This window comes from Rana temporaria, chromosome 5, assembly GCF_905171775.1.
Source record: "Rana temporaria chromosome 5, aRanTem1.1, whole genome shotgun sequence".
Taxonomy (NCBI): Eukaryota; Metazoa; Chordata; class Amphibia; order Anura; family Ranidae; genus Rana; species Rana temporaria.
The window spans coordinates 241969364-241990909 of NC_053493.1; the positions used below are offsets into that span (position 1 = coordinate 241969364).

General features: G+C 46.4%; 1 protein-coding gene across 1 annotated transcript in view; it reads right to left on the minus strand.

The window, feature by feature from the left end:
- LOC120940671 (enoyl-CoA delta isomerase 2-like) overlaps positions 1 to 21546 on the minus strand; it is a 50416-nt gene extending 28870 nt beyond the window's left edge. The window contains exons 1-3 of the mRNA XM_040353652.1: positions 21365 to 21546; positions 3821 to 3899; positions 1462 to 1632 (exon numbers count right to left, since the gene is read on the minus strand). Of these exons, the coding sequence (XP_040209586.1) occupies positions 1462 to 1632; positions 3821 to 3862 (213 nt within the window). The 5' untranslated portion in view covers positions 3863 to 3899; positions 21365 to 21546. The remainder of the gene's footprint in view (positions 1 to 1461; positions 1633 to 3820; positions 3900 to 21364) is intronic.

The following is a 21546-nucleotide window of genomic DNA, read 5'->3' on the forward strand; positions in this document are numbered from 1 at the left end:
AGAAGGGGCCGTGTATTGTAAAATCTTAAATGAGAACCTTCTTCCCTCAGCCAGAACACTGAACATGGGTCGTGGATGGGTCTTCCAGCATGACAAGGACCCAAAACATGCCGCCAAGGCAACAAAGGAGTGGCCCAAAAAGAAGCACATTAAGGTCATGGAGTGGTCTAGCCAGTCTCTAGGCCTTAATCCTATAGAACATTTATGGAGGGAGCTGAAACTTTGAGTTGCTAGGCGACAGCCAAGAAACCTTAACCACTCGCGACCCGGTCCAAAGCTTAACCACTCGCGACCCGGTCCAAAGCTCCGCGCCCGCGGACCCGATCGCTGCCGGTGTCCCGCGATCAGTCACCGGAGCTGGAGAAATGGGAGAGGTGTGTGTAAACACACCTTCCCCGTTCTTCATTGTGGCAGTGTCACTGATTGTCTGTTCCCTGATATAGGGAAAGACGATCACTGACGTCACATGTCCAGCCCTGCCCCCTAAAGTTAGAAACACATATGGAGGTCACACTTAACCCCTACAGTGCCCCCTAGTGGTTGACTACTAACTGCAATTGTCATTTTCACAGTAAACACACATTTTTATTGCTCTTTTTGCTGTGAAAATGACAATGGTCCCACAAATGTGTCAAAATTGTCCGATGTGTCCGCCATAATGTCACAGTCACGATAAAAAAATCGCTGATCACCGCCATTAGTAGTAAAAAAAAAAATATTAATAAAAATGCAATAAAACTATCCCCTATTTTGTAAACGCTATAAATGTTGCGCAAACCAATCGATAAACGCTTATTGCAATTTTTTTACCAAAAATATGTAGAAGAATACGTATCGGCCTAAAAAAGTTTTTTTATATATTTTTGGGGGATATTTATTATAGCAAAAAGTAAAAAATATTTGTTTATAGCGCAAAAAATAAAAACCGCAGAGGTGATCAAATACCACCAAAAGAAAGCTCTATTTGTAGGGAAAAAAAGGATGCCAATTTTGTTTGAGAGCCACGTTGCACGACCATGCAATGGTCAGTTAAAGCGACGCAGTGCCGAATCGCAAAAAGGGGCAAGGTCCTTAACCTGCATAATGGTCCGGGTCTTAAGTGGTTAAGGATTTATAGAAGATCTGTTAAGAAGAGTGATCCAAAATCCCTCCTGGGATGTGTGCAAACCTGGTAACGTCTTACCTCTGTGCTTGCCAACAAGGGTTTCTCCACCAAGTACTAAGTCATACAAACAAAGTGTCACTTCCCTCACCTATAACTGGCCTTTGCAGCAAGGAGCATTGGAAGGCAACACACATCAAACAAAAGCCAAGGAAAAATCCTTAGAGAAAAAAAAAAATCACCTTGTTTTATTAACTGCAGCACCAAATGAAAAAAAAAAAAAAAAAAAATCACAATAAAAAAGAAAACATGATATTACCAGCATATGCAGTAAGTAAAATAGGTCAATGTTACATTACCTCCATACTTAATGCATTTTTTTTCTCTGGCCGCTTCATTACGATTGTAGTGATATTATCTTTATAGACCACTTGAATGTTTTTATATTTTGATTGGCTGTTTCTTGCATTTTTAACAGTTTCTGAGGATACCAGATTTGGTAAAAGATGGACATCTTTCTGTGCCTTGTCCTGAAATGGAGCACAAACAGTAACACAGCATAACAAATGCAACAATTTTTTTTTATTTTTAGATTCTACATCAAAGGGAGCAAAAAATGACTTTATTCCCTCCATGGTACTATTATGTGTCATAGGTACAAAGCTTATCAGGTACCACATGGTCTATTTATAACAACATTTGCTGCCTGAATGTCTCAAGCATTTTCTTGGCTGTCATGATTAAAACCCATATTTTACATAATATGTTTACAGTATTTCCTGTGATTGTCAGCTCCATCTACTGTAGTTATCAAAATTAGCCATTTTCCTGCAATACCTCAATCGGGGAAATACAACATTATGGTTCCTAGATGGAGCCGACAATCATAGGAAATATACATATTAGGTAAAATTAGGATTATTTGTGAAGGCTGAGTGAATGCCTAAAACATTCATTTACAGTTTATGGTAAACTAAGCAAACATCCTGGTAAATAATATTGTAAAATCATTCAAATACTAGCACATAAACCATCTTTTTTTAAAATCACAAAATAAGGCTTCATTTCCATGGACGTTTTTACAGCCACTTTTTTTAGCCTTTTTTACTGCTTAACCACTTCCATACCAGGTACTTACGCAGCTTCCCGCCCAAGCCAATTTTCAGCTTTCAGCACTGTCGCACTTTGAATGGCAATTGCGCGGTCATGCTACACTGTACCCAAACAAAATTGGCGTCCTTTTTTCCCCACAAATAGAGCTTTCTTTTGGTGGTATTTGATCACCTCTGCGATTTTTTTTTTTTGCGCAACAACTAAAAAAAGGCTGAAAATTTGGAAAAAAAATTATGTTTTTATTTTTTTCTGTTAATTTTTTTGTAAATAAGTTTTCTCTTTCAATTACGGGCACTGATATGGCGGCACTAATGGGCACCGATGAGATGGCACTGATGGACATCGATGAGGTAGTACTGACGGGCACAGATGAGGTGGCACTGATTGGCGGCGCTGGTATGCGACACTGATGGGCACACATAGGCGGCACTGATGGGCACACATAGGCGGCACTGATGGGCACACATAGGCGGCACTGATGGGCACACATAGGCGGCACTGATGGGCACACATAGGCGGCACTGATGGGCACTCATGGGCGGCACTGGGCACTCATAGGCGGCACAGATGGGCACTCATGGGCGGCACTGATGGATACTTATGGGTGGCACAGATGGGCACTGCTAGGTGGGCACTGGGCATGGATGGGCACTGTGGGGTGGCACTGATGGACACTGGGGTGGCGCTGATGGACACTGGGGTGGCAGCACTGATTGTTGCCAGTCAGTGCCCATTTGTGGGCACTGACTGGCATCTTTTTTCTTTATGTTTTTTTTTTTATTTATTTTTTAGACTTTTTTTTTTTTTTTTGGCTTTTTTTTTTTTTTGCCCACCCTGGTGCTCCAGGGTGGGCATCCCTGGTGGTCCAGTGTGGCGATCCGAGGGGGGGCTGCGCTGATAAACAATCAGCGCTAACCCCCCCTGTCAGGAGAGCCGCCGATCGGCTATCCTCTTCTCGCGTCTGTCAGACGCGAGTGAGGAAGAGCCATCGACGGCTCTTCCTGTTTACATCGTGATCAGCCGTGGTTGGACACGGCTGATCACGTGGTAAAGAGTCTCCGCCGGAGGCTCTTTACCGAGATCGGAGATGCAGGGTGTCAGACTGACACCCCGCATCACCGATCGCCGCGATGCGCGCCCCCACGGGCGCGCGCGGCATGAAATCCTGCAGGACGTTCTAGAACGTCCTGTCAGGATTTCATAACCACTTCCCGGACGTAAATCGGCCATAGGCCGGGCGGGAAGTGGTTAAAAACGCCTGTCCATGTTTTTATTTTAATTATTTTTTTTTTTTGAGCTGGAGCTCAAAAACGCAGCGGTAGCGTTTTTTGAGCGTTTTTACAGCTCTAAGGCTGGAGCTTCAGAACGCACTGGTCCTGTTTTTTTTTTTGCAGCTTAAAAACGGCTCAGCCATCTACAGCTCAAAAACGTCATGGTGGGCATGAGGCCATAGACTAACATGGAGAGCCGTTTTTAAGCTGCAAAAAAAGCTCAGAAAAGTGGCTGTAAAAACGTCCAAAAACGTCCATGGAAATGAACACAAATTGTACCCTAAAAAGTCATTTAGAGTGACATTTTGTTTAATAACAAAAAAAATGAACTTACCAAAATTTGTATACAAGTGTTAAGCTTATTGTTGGGTTGCATCTTATTGGTGTGATCAGGACAAGGACTGTGAAATAGCCTGTGATGAATAAAAGAAGTATGACATTGAACACAGGTCATAGTTTGCAGGAATCTGTAATGTTTAACAGAAATGACAAAACAGATATTCAGTCTTTCTCTGGTAGGAGACATTTGCTGACATTCTGCATATGTGTGAGCAACACATGTTTATAAAAAAGAGATTTTTAATACAGCTTACCTGTAAAATCTTTTTCTTGGAGTACATCACGGGACACAGAGCGGCATTCATTACTATATGGGTTATATGGAGTACCTTCAGGTGATGGACACTGGCAATCTCAAACAGGAAATGCCCCTCCCTATATAACCCCCTCCCATAGGAGGAGTACCTCAGTTTTGTAGCAAGCAGTATGCCTCCCAAAATGGTCCTCAAAAGAGGGGTGGGAGCTCTGTGTCCCGTGATGTACTCCAAGAAAAAGATTTAACAGGTAAGCTGTATTAAAAATCTCTTTTTCTTTATCGTTACATCACGGGACACAGAGCGGCATTCATTACTATATGGGATGTCCCAAAGCAATGCTTACAATGAGGGGAGGGAGAACATCTCCAAGACAAAAGGATTTAATTTAGAGAAATACTCAAATCATAATAAATCCAACTTAGTTGAGAAAAATAATCTTAAATTTTAAATTTAACTCAAAAAAGAGGAGCCCCCGGAATCCGAGGGTCTCAAACTGCAGCCTGCAGCACTGCCTGCCCAAAGGCTGCATCAGAATTCCTTCTTACGTCCAACTGGTAGAATTTTGTAAACGTGTGGACAGAAGACCAGGTTGCCGCCTTGCAAACTTGAGCCATAGAGATCTGGTGATGTGCTGCCCAGGAGGCGCCCATGGCCCTAGTAGAATGAGCCTTTAATGATACTGGAGGAGGCAACCCTTTCAAGCCGTAGGCCTGAGTGATTAATTGCTTAATCCACCTAGAAATGGTGGACTTTGCAGCTGCCTGCCCCTTCTTGGGCCCATCCGGTAAAATGAACAACACATCTGTTTTCCGGATCTTCTCTGTAGCTTTAAGATAGGCCTTCATGGCCCTGACAATATCCAAGGTATGCAGCAACCCTTCCTTTCTGGAAGTAGGTTTAGGGAAGAAGGATGGTAATACCAAATCCTGGTTCAAATGAAAACTGGATATAACCTTCGGTAGGAAGGAAGGATGAGGGCGGAGAACGACCCTGTCCTTATGAAAAATAAGATATGGTTCCTTACAGGATAAGGCCGCCAGTTCCGATACTCTTCTTGCGGAAACTATGGCGACCAAAAATACTAACTTCCTTGTCAGTAAAACCAAAGGAATTTCAGCCAACGGCTCAAACGGTTGTTTCTGTAAACTTGACAGAACAAGATTTAAATCCCACGGGCAAAGCGGGGATTTAACTGGAGGTTTAATACATAAGACCCCTTGAAGGAAGGTCTTAACCAGCGAGTGGGTGGCCAGCAGCCGCTGAAACCACACTGACAGAGCAGAAATCTGTCCTTTGATTGTGCTTAATGCCAATCCTTTATCCACTCCTAGCTGGAGAAAACTTAAAACTCTATCAATGGTGAATTTGCGAGGAAGCCATAGCTTGGACTCACACCAGCCTACATAGGCCTTCCAGACCCTGTGATAAATCACCCTCGAGACCGGTTTCCTGGCTCTGATTAGGGTAGAGATTACTTTCTGAGACAGACCTCTACCCCTGAGAATCAGGGATTCAGCTTCCAGGCCGTCAAATTTAGATGCCGTAAGGCAGGGTGGAGGATCGGACCTTGCGATAGCAGGTCTGGCCGTAGAGGAAGAGTCCAAGGGTCTCCCACTACCATCCTTAAGATTAGTGAGTACCATGCCCTTCTGGGCCATGCTGGAGCTACCAGGATGACTGGTATGTGCTCCACCCTGATCCTGCGCAGCAGGCGGGGTAGTAACTGGAGCGGGGGAAACGCATAAAGAAGTTTGAACTGATGCCAAGGGCAAACCAGCGCATCGGTTCCGCAGGCCATCTGATCCCTTGAGCGGGACATGAACCTGTCTAGCTTCTTGTTGAGTCTCGATGCCATGACATCCACGTCCGGCACTCCCCATCTTTGGCAGAGTGCTTGAAAGATTTGTGGATGCAGAGACCATTCCCCCGGCCATAGAGTCTGGCGGCTTAAGAAGTCCGCCTGAAAGTTGTCCACTCCGGGAATGAATATTGCCGATATGCAGGGCACATGAGCCTCTGCCCATAGGAGAATCAAGCTCACCTCTCTCTGAGCGGCTTGACTCCTGGTTCCCCCTTGGTGATTTATGTATGCCACGGCCGTGGCATTGTCTGATTGAATTCTCACCGGGAACCCCTGCAATTTTGACGTCCAAGCCCTGAGGGCTAGTCGAGCAGCTCTGAGCTCCAAGATGTTGATGGGCAACTGCTTCTCTAGTTTTGCCCAAGTACCTTGGCGAGTGCAACCATCCAAAATTGCTCCCCAGCCTGTCAGGCTGGCGTCTGTGGTCACTATCTTCCAAGCCACTGGGCTGAAAGATCTCCCCTTCAGTAGATTCTGAGGGTCTAACCACCAACACAGACTTTGTCGGACTCTTGATGAGAGCGGCAACGGGATATCCAAGGCCTGTGGCCTTCTGCTCCATGCTGACAGGATGGCTGCCTGCAGGATGCGAGTGTGACTCTGGGCGTATGGTACCGCCTCGAATGTGGCCACCATCTTGCCTAGTAACCTCATACATAGGCGAATAGTCGGTTCCTTTTTGCTTAGAACCAGCAGGATTAATTCCTTGATGGCTTTGACCTTCCTCAGAGGTAGAAACACTCTTTGTTGTTCTGAGTCTAATCTCATGCCGAGATATTCCAACTGCCTTGTGGGCAGGAAAGCTGACTTTTCTCGATTTAGGACCCAGCCGAACTTCTCGAGGTATTGGACCGTGAGGGCCACTGCTCGCTCCAAGCCGGGAGACGAGTGATCTATGACTAGGAGGTCGTCCAGGTATGCTAGGATCGTGACCCCTTGGATCCTTAGTTTGGCTAGGATTGGAGCTAGGACCTTCGTGAACACCCGGGGGGCCGTAGCCAACCCGAAGGGAAGCGCCACGAATTGGAAGTGACGCGAAGCCACCATGAAGCGTAGATATTTTTGATGTGGCTGATAAATTGGAACATGAAGGTAGGCATCCTTTATGTCTATGGACGCCATGAAGTCGTCCTTTTGGAGTGTGGCAGCTGCTGACCGCACGGATTCCATCCGAAATGAGCGGATCTTTAGGTATGCATTTACCATCTTTAGGTCCAAAATTGGCCTGACATCTCCATTGGACTTCGGGATGATGAATAGGTTGGAGTAGAAACCTAGCCCCTGTTCCAGGACTGGTACTTCTACTATTACTTCCTGGGAAAGTAGATGATTTAATGCCGACATTAATGCGGCTCCTTTCTCCGGATCGTTTGGAATCCTCGACTCCTGGAAATGAGGAGGAGGAAACTTTAGGAAATCTAATTTGTAGCCCGTGGCCACGGAAGACCGTACCCACTCGTCGGGAATGCTGGCTTCCCAAACCTCTGAAAAGAGTCGCAGCCTTCCCCCCACCTTCGTGGGTGGGGGCGCCCCTTCATAAGGTCGGCTTGGGGGCTGGTTTTGCTGGTTTGCGAAACCACTGCTTTCTGCCTCTAGCAGCCTGTCCTTGAGACTTGCTGTTGAAGCCGAAGTTTGCTTTCGCAGGAGGCCGTCGATACTGTTTGGCATTAGAGGGCCCCTGCCCAGGGGAGTACTGTCGTTTAAACGCAGGCCCCTGAAACTTCTTCTTAGTTGGCAAGAGAGTACTTTTGCCGTTTGAAATGGTCTGAATGTATTTATCTAGGTCTTCTCCGAAGAGTCGTCCTCCATGGAAGGGGAACCCTACCAGGAGCTTCTTGCATGGGGGCTCGGCCTCCCAGCTTTTTAACCATAAGAGTCTTCTCATATGGATAAGGGATAACGATAAACGTGACGCTTGCTGGATAGAATCCTTAATTGCGTCTACCGTAAAACATATGGCCTTAGGGACATCCGAAAATTCTTCTGCCTGCTGGGCAGGAATAAGTTTAAGCATCTGCTTAATTTGATCCGATAATGCTTGAGCAACCCCAATCGCAGCCACAGCTGGCTGTACTACTGCCCCTGCAGTAGTGAAGGAGTTCTTAAGTAGTGCTTCCAAGCGTTTATCAACTGGATCCTTGAATACCTGTATGTTTTCTACAGGGCATGTTAACGACTTGTTAACACATGAGATGGCTGCGTCCACTGCAGGAGTAGCCCATTTCTTGGAAAATTTATCTTCCATAGGATATAGGGCAGAGAATATTTTAGGTGGTAAGAAGATTTTATCTGGCTTGTTCCAATCTTGGAACAAAACTCCCTCTAATAGAGGGTGGATCGGAAACACTGCATTGCTTTGAGGCGCCCTCAGTGAGCCCAAAGCTGAAACCGTCGATACCTGGAGATCTGGTACTGGCAAGTTGAATGCATTATGGACCAAGTCCGTTAAGGCTTGAATCCACCAGCCCTCCCCTTGGGAGACTGCTCCAGACTCCTCTGTATCCGGATCTTCGATCCCTGAACCTACTTGGTCCTTGTCCAAGAGGTCGTCCAATTCCCCTGAGGAAAGGACCTCCTCTTCTGAGGGTCCACGCTCGGGCGACGGAGATCTAATCCGTTTACTGCCCCGCATAGCTGTGGTTATCATTTTTCCCATTCTTTTCTCCATCTCTCTTAAGGAGGTGAGTAATACCTCGTCCGTGACCATCTTAGGGTTGGACTGACCCGCGCCAGCTCCAGCCCCAGATCCCGATGGCCCCAAGGCTCCCTGTGGGGAAAGCAGCGGCATAACTTTGTCCGAGACCTCAGACTCTCTGGGGGAATCCCCACCTCTTGTACCCTCTGACCCGGATGCCATGGTACAATACCGAGGTACACCTGCTACTTATTGGTACTTGGAACTATAAAAGTTAATTGCCCAAACACCTGTTTCGGGGATAAAAAATGCTTCCTCTCCCCTAGATGACTTTTTTTTTTTTTTTTTTTTTTCAAATCCAGGAAAGAAAAAGCATTCTGTCCCCCTGAGTAGTATTGCAAGAAAAACTATGAGATGGAAAAGAAACAGCCTATTTCTAGGCTTGAAAACAGTCTTCTGAAGACTGCAATATTCTTTCTGGCCACTGTGTGTCCTCGGCGCCCCGTGCTGCCGCTCTGGTCTTTCCTCCCAGTTCCAATGTATTGAATGAGCTGTTTGGAACGAAAAAGGAAGGGCCGCCCCTTCCTTAAACCACTGACCCGCCCTTCCCCTCTCAGCTAAACGGCGCGAATTGTGCCTATAACACGTGAACGCGCGCGCGCCCGCCGATAGGGGGGGGGGTTGGGGGGAAGGGAGCCTCTCTGCTCCAGCTGGAACCACGAGGAGGTCAGCGCTCTGCCTGCTTGCAGGCTCTGAGGAGGAAGACTGATGGAGCATCGCCTGGAGGCTTGCAGGTAAGCATAGCTCTCTGACACACACATACACTTTATATTACACAGGCCCCACTCAATGCTTTTCCAACACTACAAGGGAGGTCACTTCTTATGGGGAAAAAATACACATAGAGCCATCCTATCATTAAGATATGTGACTAGTTTGCCAGATGCAGCGCATAACTTTAGGCATGTCCCCTGTGACCCCCCAGAAAAAACCTGCTAAGAACCAAGTTCCGCAAGTTTTCCCCTCACTTACCTGCTCCATGCCGGAGGACTTTGCCAAGCAAGAGGCCCAATCTTCCCTCATCTCCGTGGGGATGTCTAGACCTTCAGGCCCTGGGTTCCTATGAAGGATCCACTGTCCTGGGCCCATATAGCACTCTGGCAACAGAAAACATTAGGCACCCAAAGGTTTCTAAGTTCTGGGCCCAGGGTCCAGCTCTCTAAAAAGAAAAGCATTATGGGCTATACCCCAAGGGTTTGGGGTCCGGTTACTGACCACTTTAGCGCTGAGGCCTTTGGACAGAACCGGTTAGCTCACCTAATCCCAAGGATGCGGAGGCAAGCTAAACCATGACCAACACCTAAGACACTGGCGTAAAAACTGAGGTACTCCTCCTATGGGAGGGGGTTATATAGGGAGGGGCATTTCCTGTTTGAGATTGCCAGTGTCCATCACCTGAAGGTACTCCATATAACCCATATAGTAATGAATGCCGCTCTGTGTCCCGTGATGTAACGATAAAGAAATGAGCATTTCTGAATTAAATTTGTTTTATTTATTACAATTATTTATAAAGCACCAACAATGTAGGCAGCACTTTACATACTGTACATTGACGTCCCTCCCCTAAGGAACATACAATCTAAGGTCCCTACCTAAAATGTCTACATACACATACTAGGGCCAATTTACACTGGGCCCAAACCTATTAGCATGTCTTTAAAGGGTGGGAGGAAACCAGAGTAAATGGAGGAAACATGTGCAAGCACAAGGAGAACATTTACACTCCATGTACATCAAGGACATGCAGTGAGGTCAGTGGCTGGTGTGGCACTGGCTAGTATCAGAGCCAGATACAAACAGGTTACATACACTGTGATTGTTAGAATGAGAGCAATAATTCTAGCACTAGACCTCCTCTGTAACTCTAAACATGTAACCTGTAAAAAAATGTATAGCGTTGCCTATGGAGATTTTTAAGTACTGAAGTTTAGCACCATTCCACAAGTGTGTGCAATTTTAAAACGCGACATGTTAGGTATCTATTTACTCTGCGTAACATCAAATTTCACATTATACAAAACAAAAATCAGGTTAACTTTAGTGTTCCTCTTTTTTTTATTATTCATGAAACAGTTAAAAAAAAAGGCAAATACCATATAACATATGTAGCAGGGTCACCCTGTCAGAACCTTACGACAGGTTATCCCGCTGGAACTTTAGCCACAACATTGTAAATATGCAAGGTAACTTTAAGGAGTTGTGCATTGTGGGATTGCAAGTAGCAGGAGATATGGACTCCATTGACTCTAAGGAGAAATAGACATTTCCCACAATGCCCTGTGTTATTTGAACACGTGACACACCTCCGTACAGACTTACGGGGGAGGTTACTTAAGGAAAGGGCACGGCTGATTTCGCTCTCTCGGGACCTGCACTTCTCTCCTCTGCGGAGCTGCTGACAGTGTACAGCCGTACGGTTAGGCCAGAAGCCTAGGCCTAAGTCTGCCGAGAGACCAGCCGTCTGGAAGGAAGCAAGACAACATCCAGCCCTTGTACCCGGGTATCGTAGAGGCAATCCAGCTGTCGGTTGAACCAGTGGAGCACCCTCGTCCGGGATCTTTGTGCTGTGGAGCGGTGATTCACCGGCGCGCCTCCGGAGGAGAATTCAGGCGGATCGGCCTGTCGGGTGAGAGAGCACTTGCTCAACTTTTGACTCTCTGCTTACACAGACACCCAGAGCCGCCTCACAGGCCGGAGACACGTTCTCGGCCTCAACCCGAAACTTAGAGGCCCAGTTAACTGTTTGAGTGCTCATAGAAGTGACTGACACTGACGAGTGTCAGCTCATCAACGTTCGCTGCTCCAGACATCCTGCTGTTTAAAGTTCCCTCATTAATTGCCACCCTGGATTACAATCTCTTTTGTGCACCAACCGGCTGCGACGTGATCACCAACTGTTTTGTAGGACTGCCCGCTAGAGGGCCCTCGCGAGCATAGACTGTCTACCTTAGTTTGAGTGAGTGATCCCATCCCTAGTTAAAGCGGGAGTTCACTCAAAAATCAACTTTCTGCAGTTAGATCCAGCATACTGCTGACATCTGCAGTATGCTGGTCTTTTTTTTTTTTTTTGGTACTTATCGTTTTAGCAGTATTTCTTCTATGGCTCAGAGCGGGGATTACTTCCTGGTATAGGCGTTCCCGAAGGCAAGCAAGTTGATTGACAGCCTTCGATAGCGCGTCACGGCTTCCGAAAATTCACACGAGTGACACTCAGCAATTTACGGCGCCTGCGCAGACAGCTCTTCACGGCAGGCGCAGGCGCCGTAAACAGCTAAGTGTTACCTCGGCTGTTTTCGGAAGCCGTGCCGCGCTATCGAAGGACGTCAATCAACTTGCTTGCCTTCGGAAACGCCCATTCCCCGCAGGATTCCCCGCTCGGAGCCATAGAAGAAATACTGCTAAAACGATAAGTACCAAAAAAAAAAAAAAAGACAAGCATACTGCAGATGTCAGCAGTATGCTGGATCTAACTGAAGAAAGTTGATTTTTGGGTGAACTCCCACTTTAAGTTTCCTTACTGACATTAATTATTGATTCCTGCAAGGGCCCTTGCGGATCATAGTGAGTTGTTGCTTATTGATTGTGTCCATGATTAAAAATCTATTCTTGTCCTTTCAAGTTTTCACAAAGTAAACTTATTCTTCTTCATTTAAATATATTCACTATGTGGAGTGCATTTCTTGCCTGGAGGGACCACCCGTAAAAACAGGTAATCCTATTGTTGTGTATTACTGCTATTGTGACCCCAGTTCAACAGAGTCCACAATACCTCAACCACCAGGCTTCTGATGTGTCAAGGGAGGGTTCGAGCTAGTTAATAGGGGTGAGCTGTGCCAAAAGAGAGTAGCTCCCAAATCAACCAGCAGCTCCTTCGGGGGTAGCGCTACACATAAAAAGTTGCAACGATCACCATTTTATTCCCTAGGGTGTCTGCTAAAAAAAAAAAAATGATATATATTGTAAGATGGGGGTTGTTAGCACTTGTGGTAGATGCGTTTTTCCAGTGATTCAAGCCAGTCAGGAACTATATTTAAGGGCATGGTAGCCCATTTTTATTAAAAGGATGTATACCGCTCCTTCCCATTTAAAACAATGGGAAACCGCGTCAGTACCGTCCGCAATGCGCCTCTGCAGAGGCGCATTGTGGGCGGTATTAACCCTTTATCGGCCAATAGCGGAGGTTAACACCGCACCACTAGCGGCCAAATCCATCGCTATACCGCCACCGCGGCTCCCGCCCCAGTGTGAAAGAGGCCTTAGTGTGGAGCTGTCTCCAACTGGGAGCCATGAGGTCTTCCCACACTCTCATTATAAGGGGCTGCTGATCATCCACAAAATCTGGATACAGGGTTATATATATATATATATATATATATATATATTTTAGGGCTGTTACTGATATAAATTTTCACGTTCGATTAATCAACTAATTTCGTTTAATTATAACGCACATACATTTTTCGTATCACCACCATATATAGTCCCCACTGTAATATCCACAGACATCTCCCCCACTGTAATATCCACAGACATCTCCCCCACCGTAATATCCAGACATCTCCCCCACCGTAATATCCACAGACATCTCCCCCACTGTAATATCCACAGACATCTCCCCCACTGTAATATCCACAGACATCTCCCCCCACTGTAATATCCACAGACATCTCCCCCCACTGTAATATCCACAGACATCTCCCCCACTGTAATATCCACAGACATCTCCCCACTGTAATATGTGCCACATCTCCCGCACTGTATAGGAAGATTAGTGCTTGCTTAGTCTTACCAGCGAAGCCGTCCAAACACGAGCAGTTGAGGCCGATGATGACGTCAGCGTACCGCTCTAGGCTCACCTAGGCCGCCGCCGCTGGGTGGACCAAGATGCCTGCCGCTCTGGGAGCTAGGCAGAAGCTGCTGCCTTTCCCTTTGGCTGAGGCAGCAGCGGAGCTCCACGGATAACGTGGTGTGCCGATCCGCATATGGTGACCCGTTCGGATCACGGATCATTTACAATCTGCTGTACCACTAGTACCGATCAAAAAAATTGACGATTAATTCAAGGAGTTAATCTTTCATTTCCACAGCCCTAATATAATGTTTGGGGGTTCTGAGTAATTTTCTAGCAAAAAATATATGATTTTTACATGTAGGAGAGAAGTGGCAGAATTGGTCTGGGTGGCAAGGGGTTAATTACCATAAGTATGTAATATGTAAATAAATATTATATATTGTTTTTAAGGTAATTTACTATAGTTCCAAAAACTGTACTAAAGCAGATGGCTTAACAGACAAATTACTGAAGTTTAGTAATAGATAAATAATACAATTATTATGATATAGCATATAAATATATGATTTAGCTTGATAAAAAAAAAAGTGAAATACCGCGCTGTCCCTTTAACCACTTCCCACCCAGCCCAGCCTATAGCAGAATGAAGACTGGGCGGTGGTTCAGTTATCCTGACTGGGCATCATATGACATCCAGCAGGATAACAGCCGCCACACAACCGTGGGGGCACGCATCGCGGCGATCGGTGGTGCGGCGTGTCAGTCTGACACACCGTTACAACGATCTCGGTAAAGAGCCTCTGACGGAGGCTCTTTACCACCTGATCAGCCGTGTCCAATAACAGCTGATCACAGTGTAAACAGGAAGAGCTGTTGATCGGCTTTTTCTCTCTCGCGTCTGACAGATACGAGTAGAGGAGAGCCGATTGGCTGCTCTCCTGACAGGGGGGTCTGTGCTGACTATGACCGCAGCCTCACCTCAGATGCCCGCCCAGGACCACCAGGGATGGCCACCCACACTGGACCACCAGGTATGCCACCCTAGACCACCAGGGATATGCCAATCAGTGCCCAGACAGCTGCCAATCAATGCCCAGGCAATTGCCAATCAGTGCCCATCCACAATGCCTGTCAGTGACAGTGCCACCAGGGATTCCTAACAGTGCCATCCATCAGTGCCGCATATTAGTGCCCATCAGTGCCACATATCAGTGCCCAGCAGTGCCCTCTATCAGTGCCACCCATAAGTACCCATCAGTGCAGCCTTTCAGTGCCCATCAGTTCCGCCTATCAGTGCCACCCATAAGTACCCAGTGCCCATTAGTGCCACCCATGAGTGCCCATCAGTGCCACCCATCAGTGCAGCCTTCTAGTGCCCATCAGTGCCACCTCATTGGTGCTGCCTTATCAGTGCCCGTCAGTGCCGCCTTATCAGTACCCATCAGTGAAGGAGAAAACATACTTATTTTCTAAATTTTATAGCAAAACCAAAAAAAAACTTTTTTTTAAATTTTCTGTATTTTTTTTTGTTTAGCAAAAAATAAAAACCGCAGGAGGTGATCAAATACCACCAAAAGAAAGCTCTGTTTTAGCTCTATTTCGTGGGAACAAAACTATACAAATTCTGTGTAGCATGACCACGCAATTGTCATTTAAACAGCGACAGCTAAAGCTGAAAATTGGCATGGGCAGGAACGGGGTGTAAGTAGCCGGTATTGAAATGGTTAAACAATAAACAGCAGTCAGCACAGCAAAAAGACAGTTGCAAACAAAGTGCCATGCTAATAATCTATCTCAGAATAAACTAAGATTGTATGGTGATCATGTGAATCTCAAACATAATCAAAGTAGATTATCCATCACTATTGGATGAAGGCTTTCTGGAGAACTTGGACTCAAAAGGACGAATGCCTGATGAGTCAACATAGCTTGTCAATCAAGGAGCGGGGTGGATAAACTCTCCTGTGTGGTATGGTTAGGAAGGAGAATAAAGGGCCACATAGTGTGATTCCATTAGGTAAAGGGGTATTTATTTCATAAAAGTGGAACACTCACATTTGTGAAGATAAAAAAGCATTTTTGGTACAAAAGACGCAATGGCATCAGTGGAGCCCGATCAACGCGCTTTGTAAGCAAAGCTTTACTCGCTCTCTTGGCAGACTCTGACCTCCCCTGTATCATCCGCAGCCTCTGACCTCCCCTGTATCATCCGCAGCCTCTGACCTCCCCTGTATCATCCGCAGCCTCTGACCTCCCCTGTATCATCCGCAGCCTCTGACCTCCCCTGTACCATCCGCAGCCTCTGACCTCCCCCTGTACCATTCGCAGCCTCTGACCTCCCCCCTGTACCATCCGCAGCCTCTGACCTCCCCTGTACCATCCGCAGCCACTGACTTCCCCTGTACCATCCGCAGCCTCTGACCTTCCCTGTACCATCCGCAGCCTCTGACCTCCCCTGTACCATCCGCAGCCTCTGACCATCTCTTGTCTTATATCAGGTCTGGAGAGGAGTCAAGAGTGGGATTGCCGCCAGGATGAGGGTAATGGGAGAAGTCAGACATGTATGGACTGTGGAGAGGAAACTATGGGATAAAACCAGAGCCACCAAGCTGGAGCCGACTGATTGAGCCCCGCACGATGGTGCACCTGAGAGGAGGTCAGTAACAGCACCGCCAGACCAGTCTGAGGGGGGGGGGGGTCAATACAATATTGTAAGGGGGCACGGATCTAAAGATTTCCCCCTTATATCAGTAAACCCCCTCACCTTAGTGTTCACTTTCTGCGGAAGGTGGTCTCCGGTCACCAGAGTCCTCCCCACATTCCCAGAGTTATTATTATTATACAGGATTTATATAGCGCCAACAGTTTGCGCAGTGCTTTACATCAGGGAAGATAGTACAGTCACAATACTAATCAATACAGGAGGGATCAGAGGACCCTGCTCGTTAGAGCTTACAATCTAGAGTTCCCCTTTACATCATAGTCTGCAGGATTCAACCATAGGCCCCGTACACATGGTCGGACAAAACCGATGAGAATGGTCCGACGGACCGTTTTCATCGGTTCACCGCTGAAGTGGCTTGATGGTCTGATGTGTGTACACACCATCAGTATAAAATCCGATCGGGTCAGAACGCGGTGACGTAAAACACACGACGTGCTGAATAAAACGAAGTTCAATGCTTCCAAGCATGCGCCGACTTGATTCTGAGCATGCGCGGGTTTTGAACCGATTCTTTTCTGTACTAACCATCGGTTTGGTCCGATGGGGCAGCGGTCCATCGGTTCGGTTTTGAAGCATGTTTAGAAATTTTGGACCGAAGGAAACCAGACCGATAGCCTATACACACGGTCGGTTTGGTCTGATGAAAATGAACTTCAGTTCTTTCTCATCGGACCAAACCGACCGTGTGTACGGGGCCTTACAGTGCAAGAGGGCACTCTGATGTAAAGGGGAATGCAGTGGACTCTGATATAAGTGGGGTCTCTGGTCACCAGTGCCCCCCTTTATATCAGAGTTCAACTCCTTTCACACTGAGGCGCTTTGCAGGCGCTATAACGCTAATGATAGCGCCTGCAAAGAACCCTGGAAGAGCCACTCCTCCACCTCTCCTGGCCATTGAAATGAATGGGCACCGCAGCTATACCGTCGGCAAAGCGCATGATGTTATGATGTTGGGCTGGTATGAAATTATTTCTAGGGCTGGTTTTTATTCCCAGTCCGGCCCTGCGTTGATCTAGGCAAATCACTGCAGCTCAACAGCCATGGTGTGAATGTGCCCTAATAGAATATCATAGGAATTCTAGCTGGTAATTTAAGGAATAAATTGGCTACAGTACACATTATCCATAGCTGTCACTATTATAAGAGGAATCTCCTATCTAAATGTGCCCAGTATCAAACTTTTGGAATGATAGGAAAAGGGGGATGGCAGCCTTTGCCCCCCTTTTCCTCATGGGAAAGCGATGGATCCTATGGTTCTATTTTCCTGGGGAGCAGTTTTCCCTCAGGAAAATTGGCGGGCTCTTTTGCCCCTGCAGTGACCTCTTACTGCAGGGGGATTTTGGCGGGCTCTTTGACCGACAGATGACCTCTGCAGCTGGGGTGGAAAGCCCAGGAAAATCCTGTTTGAACTGGCCAGAACCAACCCGTTTCTGGGCTATTTAAGCAGGGTTCCGATAGCTCAGGCTCATTCGCCTCAGAAGACTTAGGAGCTGTGGTGTTCCCCCCCCCCCTTTTTTAATTCTGTCGCGGTGTTTGTTATGTGGTAGGGTCACCTTTGTCTTATCAAAGGGGGACGAGCTTTGCATTTATTTTACATGAGTTTTTGTTATGATAATAATATTTATTTTAGCTAATGCTATGGTATTTGTTTTAAGCTGGGTAATTTTATTGGCAGCCTGAGCCGTGTGGCTAGGTTAGCTTAAGGCTTATTTAAGTTATTTATTTATGTAAATATTTAAATTATTTATTTATCTTTTGAAACCAATATTAAACACTCACGGCCTTTATCATCGAACAAGTTGTCTGATGTCTCTTATTTTATTTTAAGTATTAAGGGTATGTTCCATCTGCTTTCCCATAACATATCCCTTATCTGAGCACAGAGACACCTTCCAGCTGACAGTTCAGTGTAACATCTAAAATGACACCTAATACACCTAAATATTTCTGACATCCAAACGATGAATACAAAACTCAGTTTATGACAAAAGGCAAAAACTATCCTTCCTTCTGGAAGGCCCTTCTTTGAAACAAGGTGTTTGTTAGCCCCACGTGAGATATACTGATCAGTATATAGTTATCAGAGTTTTCTTACTCACCTTTAAAAGTCTTTACTCTGTGTGTTGGATCATTACAGCACTGCACTCCCTTCCTGGAGTTGTAGCCTTTAGCCTTGTAACACAGACCAAAGAGTAAAACAGAAGGGGAGGAGGAATGAAGATTTCTTAAAGGGGCCACAGTTTCTTATTTAAAGAGGCAATCAACATGTAATCAGATTTTTTTAAATAAGGAAAACTATAAGGGCTTATGTACATGGAAATAAAAAAAAATGCTGCTTGGGCTTGATGCATACTCTCTGAGAGAGCTCTTCTGAATGCCCTTCTCCTGGCAGGAGAAAAAAACAGAAATAAAAAACACACATAAAGCCACGTTTTTCTTTTTTTTTTTTCATTTCACTTTTTTTTATTGAACAATGTACATATACAGTATCACAATAAGCATTCAATGTGCAAAGTAACAAATACATACACAATAAAGAATGTAAAGTTGGGGTACAGAACATCCTCTAAGTATATCACTAGACAAGTGGCACCTAGTAAATAAGGAATAATGAACCATATACAACATTGTGCCTAGGTTCACACTGCTGCGAATTCAAAATCGCGGTAAAATGCGCGATTTTACCGCGATTTCGCGGCTGCGATTTTGCCGCGATTTCGGCCGCAATTTAATGTAAATCGCGGCCCGAAATCGCAAAAAGTAGTACAGGAACTACTTTTTGAAATCGCAGATGCAGCGTCGCACTGATTAGGACAGTGCCATTGCCAACAATTGCCGCCGATTTGAGATGCGATTTGACATGTCAAATCGCATCTCAAATCGTTCCAAATCGTACCCAGTGTGAACCAGGGCTAAAGGCAAGGGTACACATGCACATACTACAAAACATTTGGGATAGACATGAGAATGTCATCAATGAGAAACTATAACCACAATTTCAATACACAAGTTTCAACTGCTTGCAACCAGCGGTCCCATATTTTGTTTTATTTGGATGGGCATCCTCTTATATGGTGGTGTATTGTTTATTTCAGTCACCCAGTCAAGGGTCACTAAAGGAAAAAAATATTTTGCCTAAAATTAATGTCTGCAAGGTAGACAGACAGAATAGTGTAATGATTCTGTTAAAAAACGAGTAAATACCTATTAAATTCCTTCATCTATATCAGTGGTCCCCAACCTTTTTGGCACCGGGGACCGGCTGCGTGGACAAAATTTTGCCAAGGCCCGGTTGGGGGGAGGTTGGGGATGGCATGCGGGGGGTAAGCGATTTTTTGCGGGCAATTTGTCAGCGCATTATTTCTATTACATTGTAGTAATAAATGAAATAGTTAAAGCGGATCTCCACTCTAAAGTGGAGTCCCGCTGATCGGAACCCTCCCCCCCTCCGGTGTCACATTTGACACCTTTCAGGGGGGAGGGGGGTGCAGGTATCTGCACCCACTTCCGGCCCTACGATACGGGCAAAGGACGGGTTTTTTCCTTCCTTCCCTTCCGTCCCCCGTTGTATGCTGGGAACACTCGGCTCCCAGCACACAGGGGGAGCCAATCGGCGGGCGCAGCGCGACTCGCGCATGCGCCGTAGGGAACCGGGCAGTGAAGCCGGAGCGCTTCACTTCCTGGTTCCCTCACCGAGGATGGAGGGGGGAGCAGCAGGGTGACGAGCGATCGGCTCGTCATCTGCTGCGATCGGCGCTGGACTCCAGGACAGGTAAGTGTCCTTATATTAAAAGTCAGCAGCTGCAGTATTTGTAGCTGCTGGCTTTTAATATATTTTTCCCGTGGCACATCCGCTTTAAACCCACCATAATGCAGAATCAGTGGCAGCCTACCCCCCACATTACATTCCCAACCTCCACTTTAATATCCTCAGCCCCCCTCATATGACAGTTCTTGGTCACCCCAATTTAACTTCTTCAGGCCCCCCCACATTACAGTCCTCAGTCCCCACACTCCAGTCTTGGTCCCCCTTCACACTCCAGTGCTCAGCTCCTCTTTAATGTCCTCAGCCCCTCCCCCCCAAATCACAGCAATCCTGAGGCTCGGATTCCCCCCCCCCCCACATTCAGATATTAGCGCTTTACTTCACCCCCTCACCAGTGCTGGGACTAGGTCATCCAGCGCCCAGGGCGAAGATGGCAAAGTGCGCTCCTCCGGTTCGAACTTGAGCCCCTTTCACACAGGCTTTCCGATCAGGTCTGTCTGTCAGTTTTTCAGGCGGACCTGATCGGAACCTCCATTTACTGCTATGAAGCGGCACAATTTTGTGCATGATCCTGACTGCGCGTGAACCTAGCCTTATAGCGGTTTCACACTGGTGCGCTGTGGTTTGACCACGGTGCGATTTGTATGTGTGATTTACTTGCAGTTTTAGGTGTGCTCCTGTTGAATTCTAGTGGACTGTGTGTTTTCTGATTGCACATCAAGGATGCAGCATGCAAGTCTGAGATTTGCTTTCATGAAAACAGTCTAATAGAATTGAATGGGAGTGCACCTAAAACTGTGGGTAAACTGCATATACAATCGCACTGTGGCCAGACCACAGCACACCAGTGTGAATCTACTATTGGCCCCCGTTCACATTGACTGTGGCTTTGAAATTGTGCGACCTAACCTGAAAATGGCACAATTTTAGAGCCGCATCTCAGTGTGACTTTGGGTTGCAACTTTGAAGACATCTGTGTGGCTTCATTCAGATGTCTATTGAAGTCGCACCCTAAATCGCATGTACTACTTTTTCAAATTGATGCAGCGACTCAAAGTTGGCGTTGCATTGATTTGAACACTGCCTTGCTGGCAATAGGATGTGACTTGTCAAACTGCATGACAAATTGCTTCAATGTGAGGGGGGGGGGCTAAAAGATTAGAAAAGAGAGAATTGGTGAGGAGGTTGGGGTGGTAAAAGTATGTGCTAATGTCTTAGTCATTAGTGACAGAATGTGCTAGGCTGCATGGTGAGTACAGGACAATTATGAGAGCTAAGAGCAAACTGGGATGGAAAGGGTGTAAGATCCCTGTCTGGAATGCTGAGCTGAGACAGCAGCATGGTGAAGATTTATGGAGGGACAGCAGATAAAGGACCATGGAGAAGGGGAAAAAATGAACTAAGCAGGGGAGCGAGGAGATTAGGTGCCGAGTGACTTACTGTGTGATCGTGCAGATAAGGCAGAGAGAAGTGTAGACGGGGAGGAGCGGAGATGAGCTGCTGACCACAGTGAAAGTAACAGGGAAGAAGGTGAAGTGACCCGGCAAGGAGAGCAAGTTGAGGGCGGAAGTGCAGCTTGCTTGAGGAGAGTTAGCAGCAGTAAACAGAGAATAGAGGAGTTG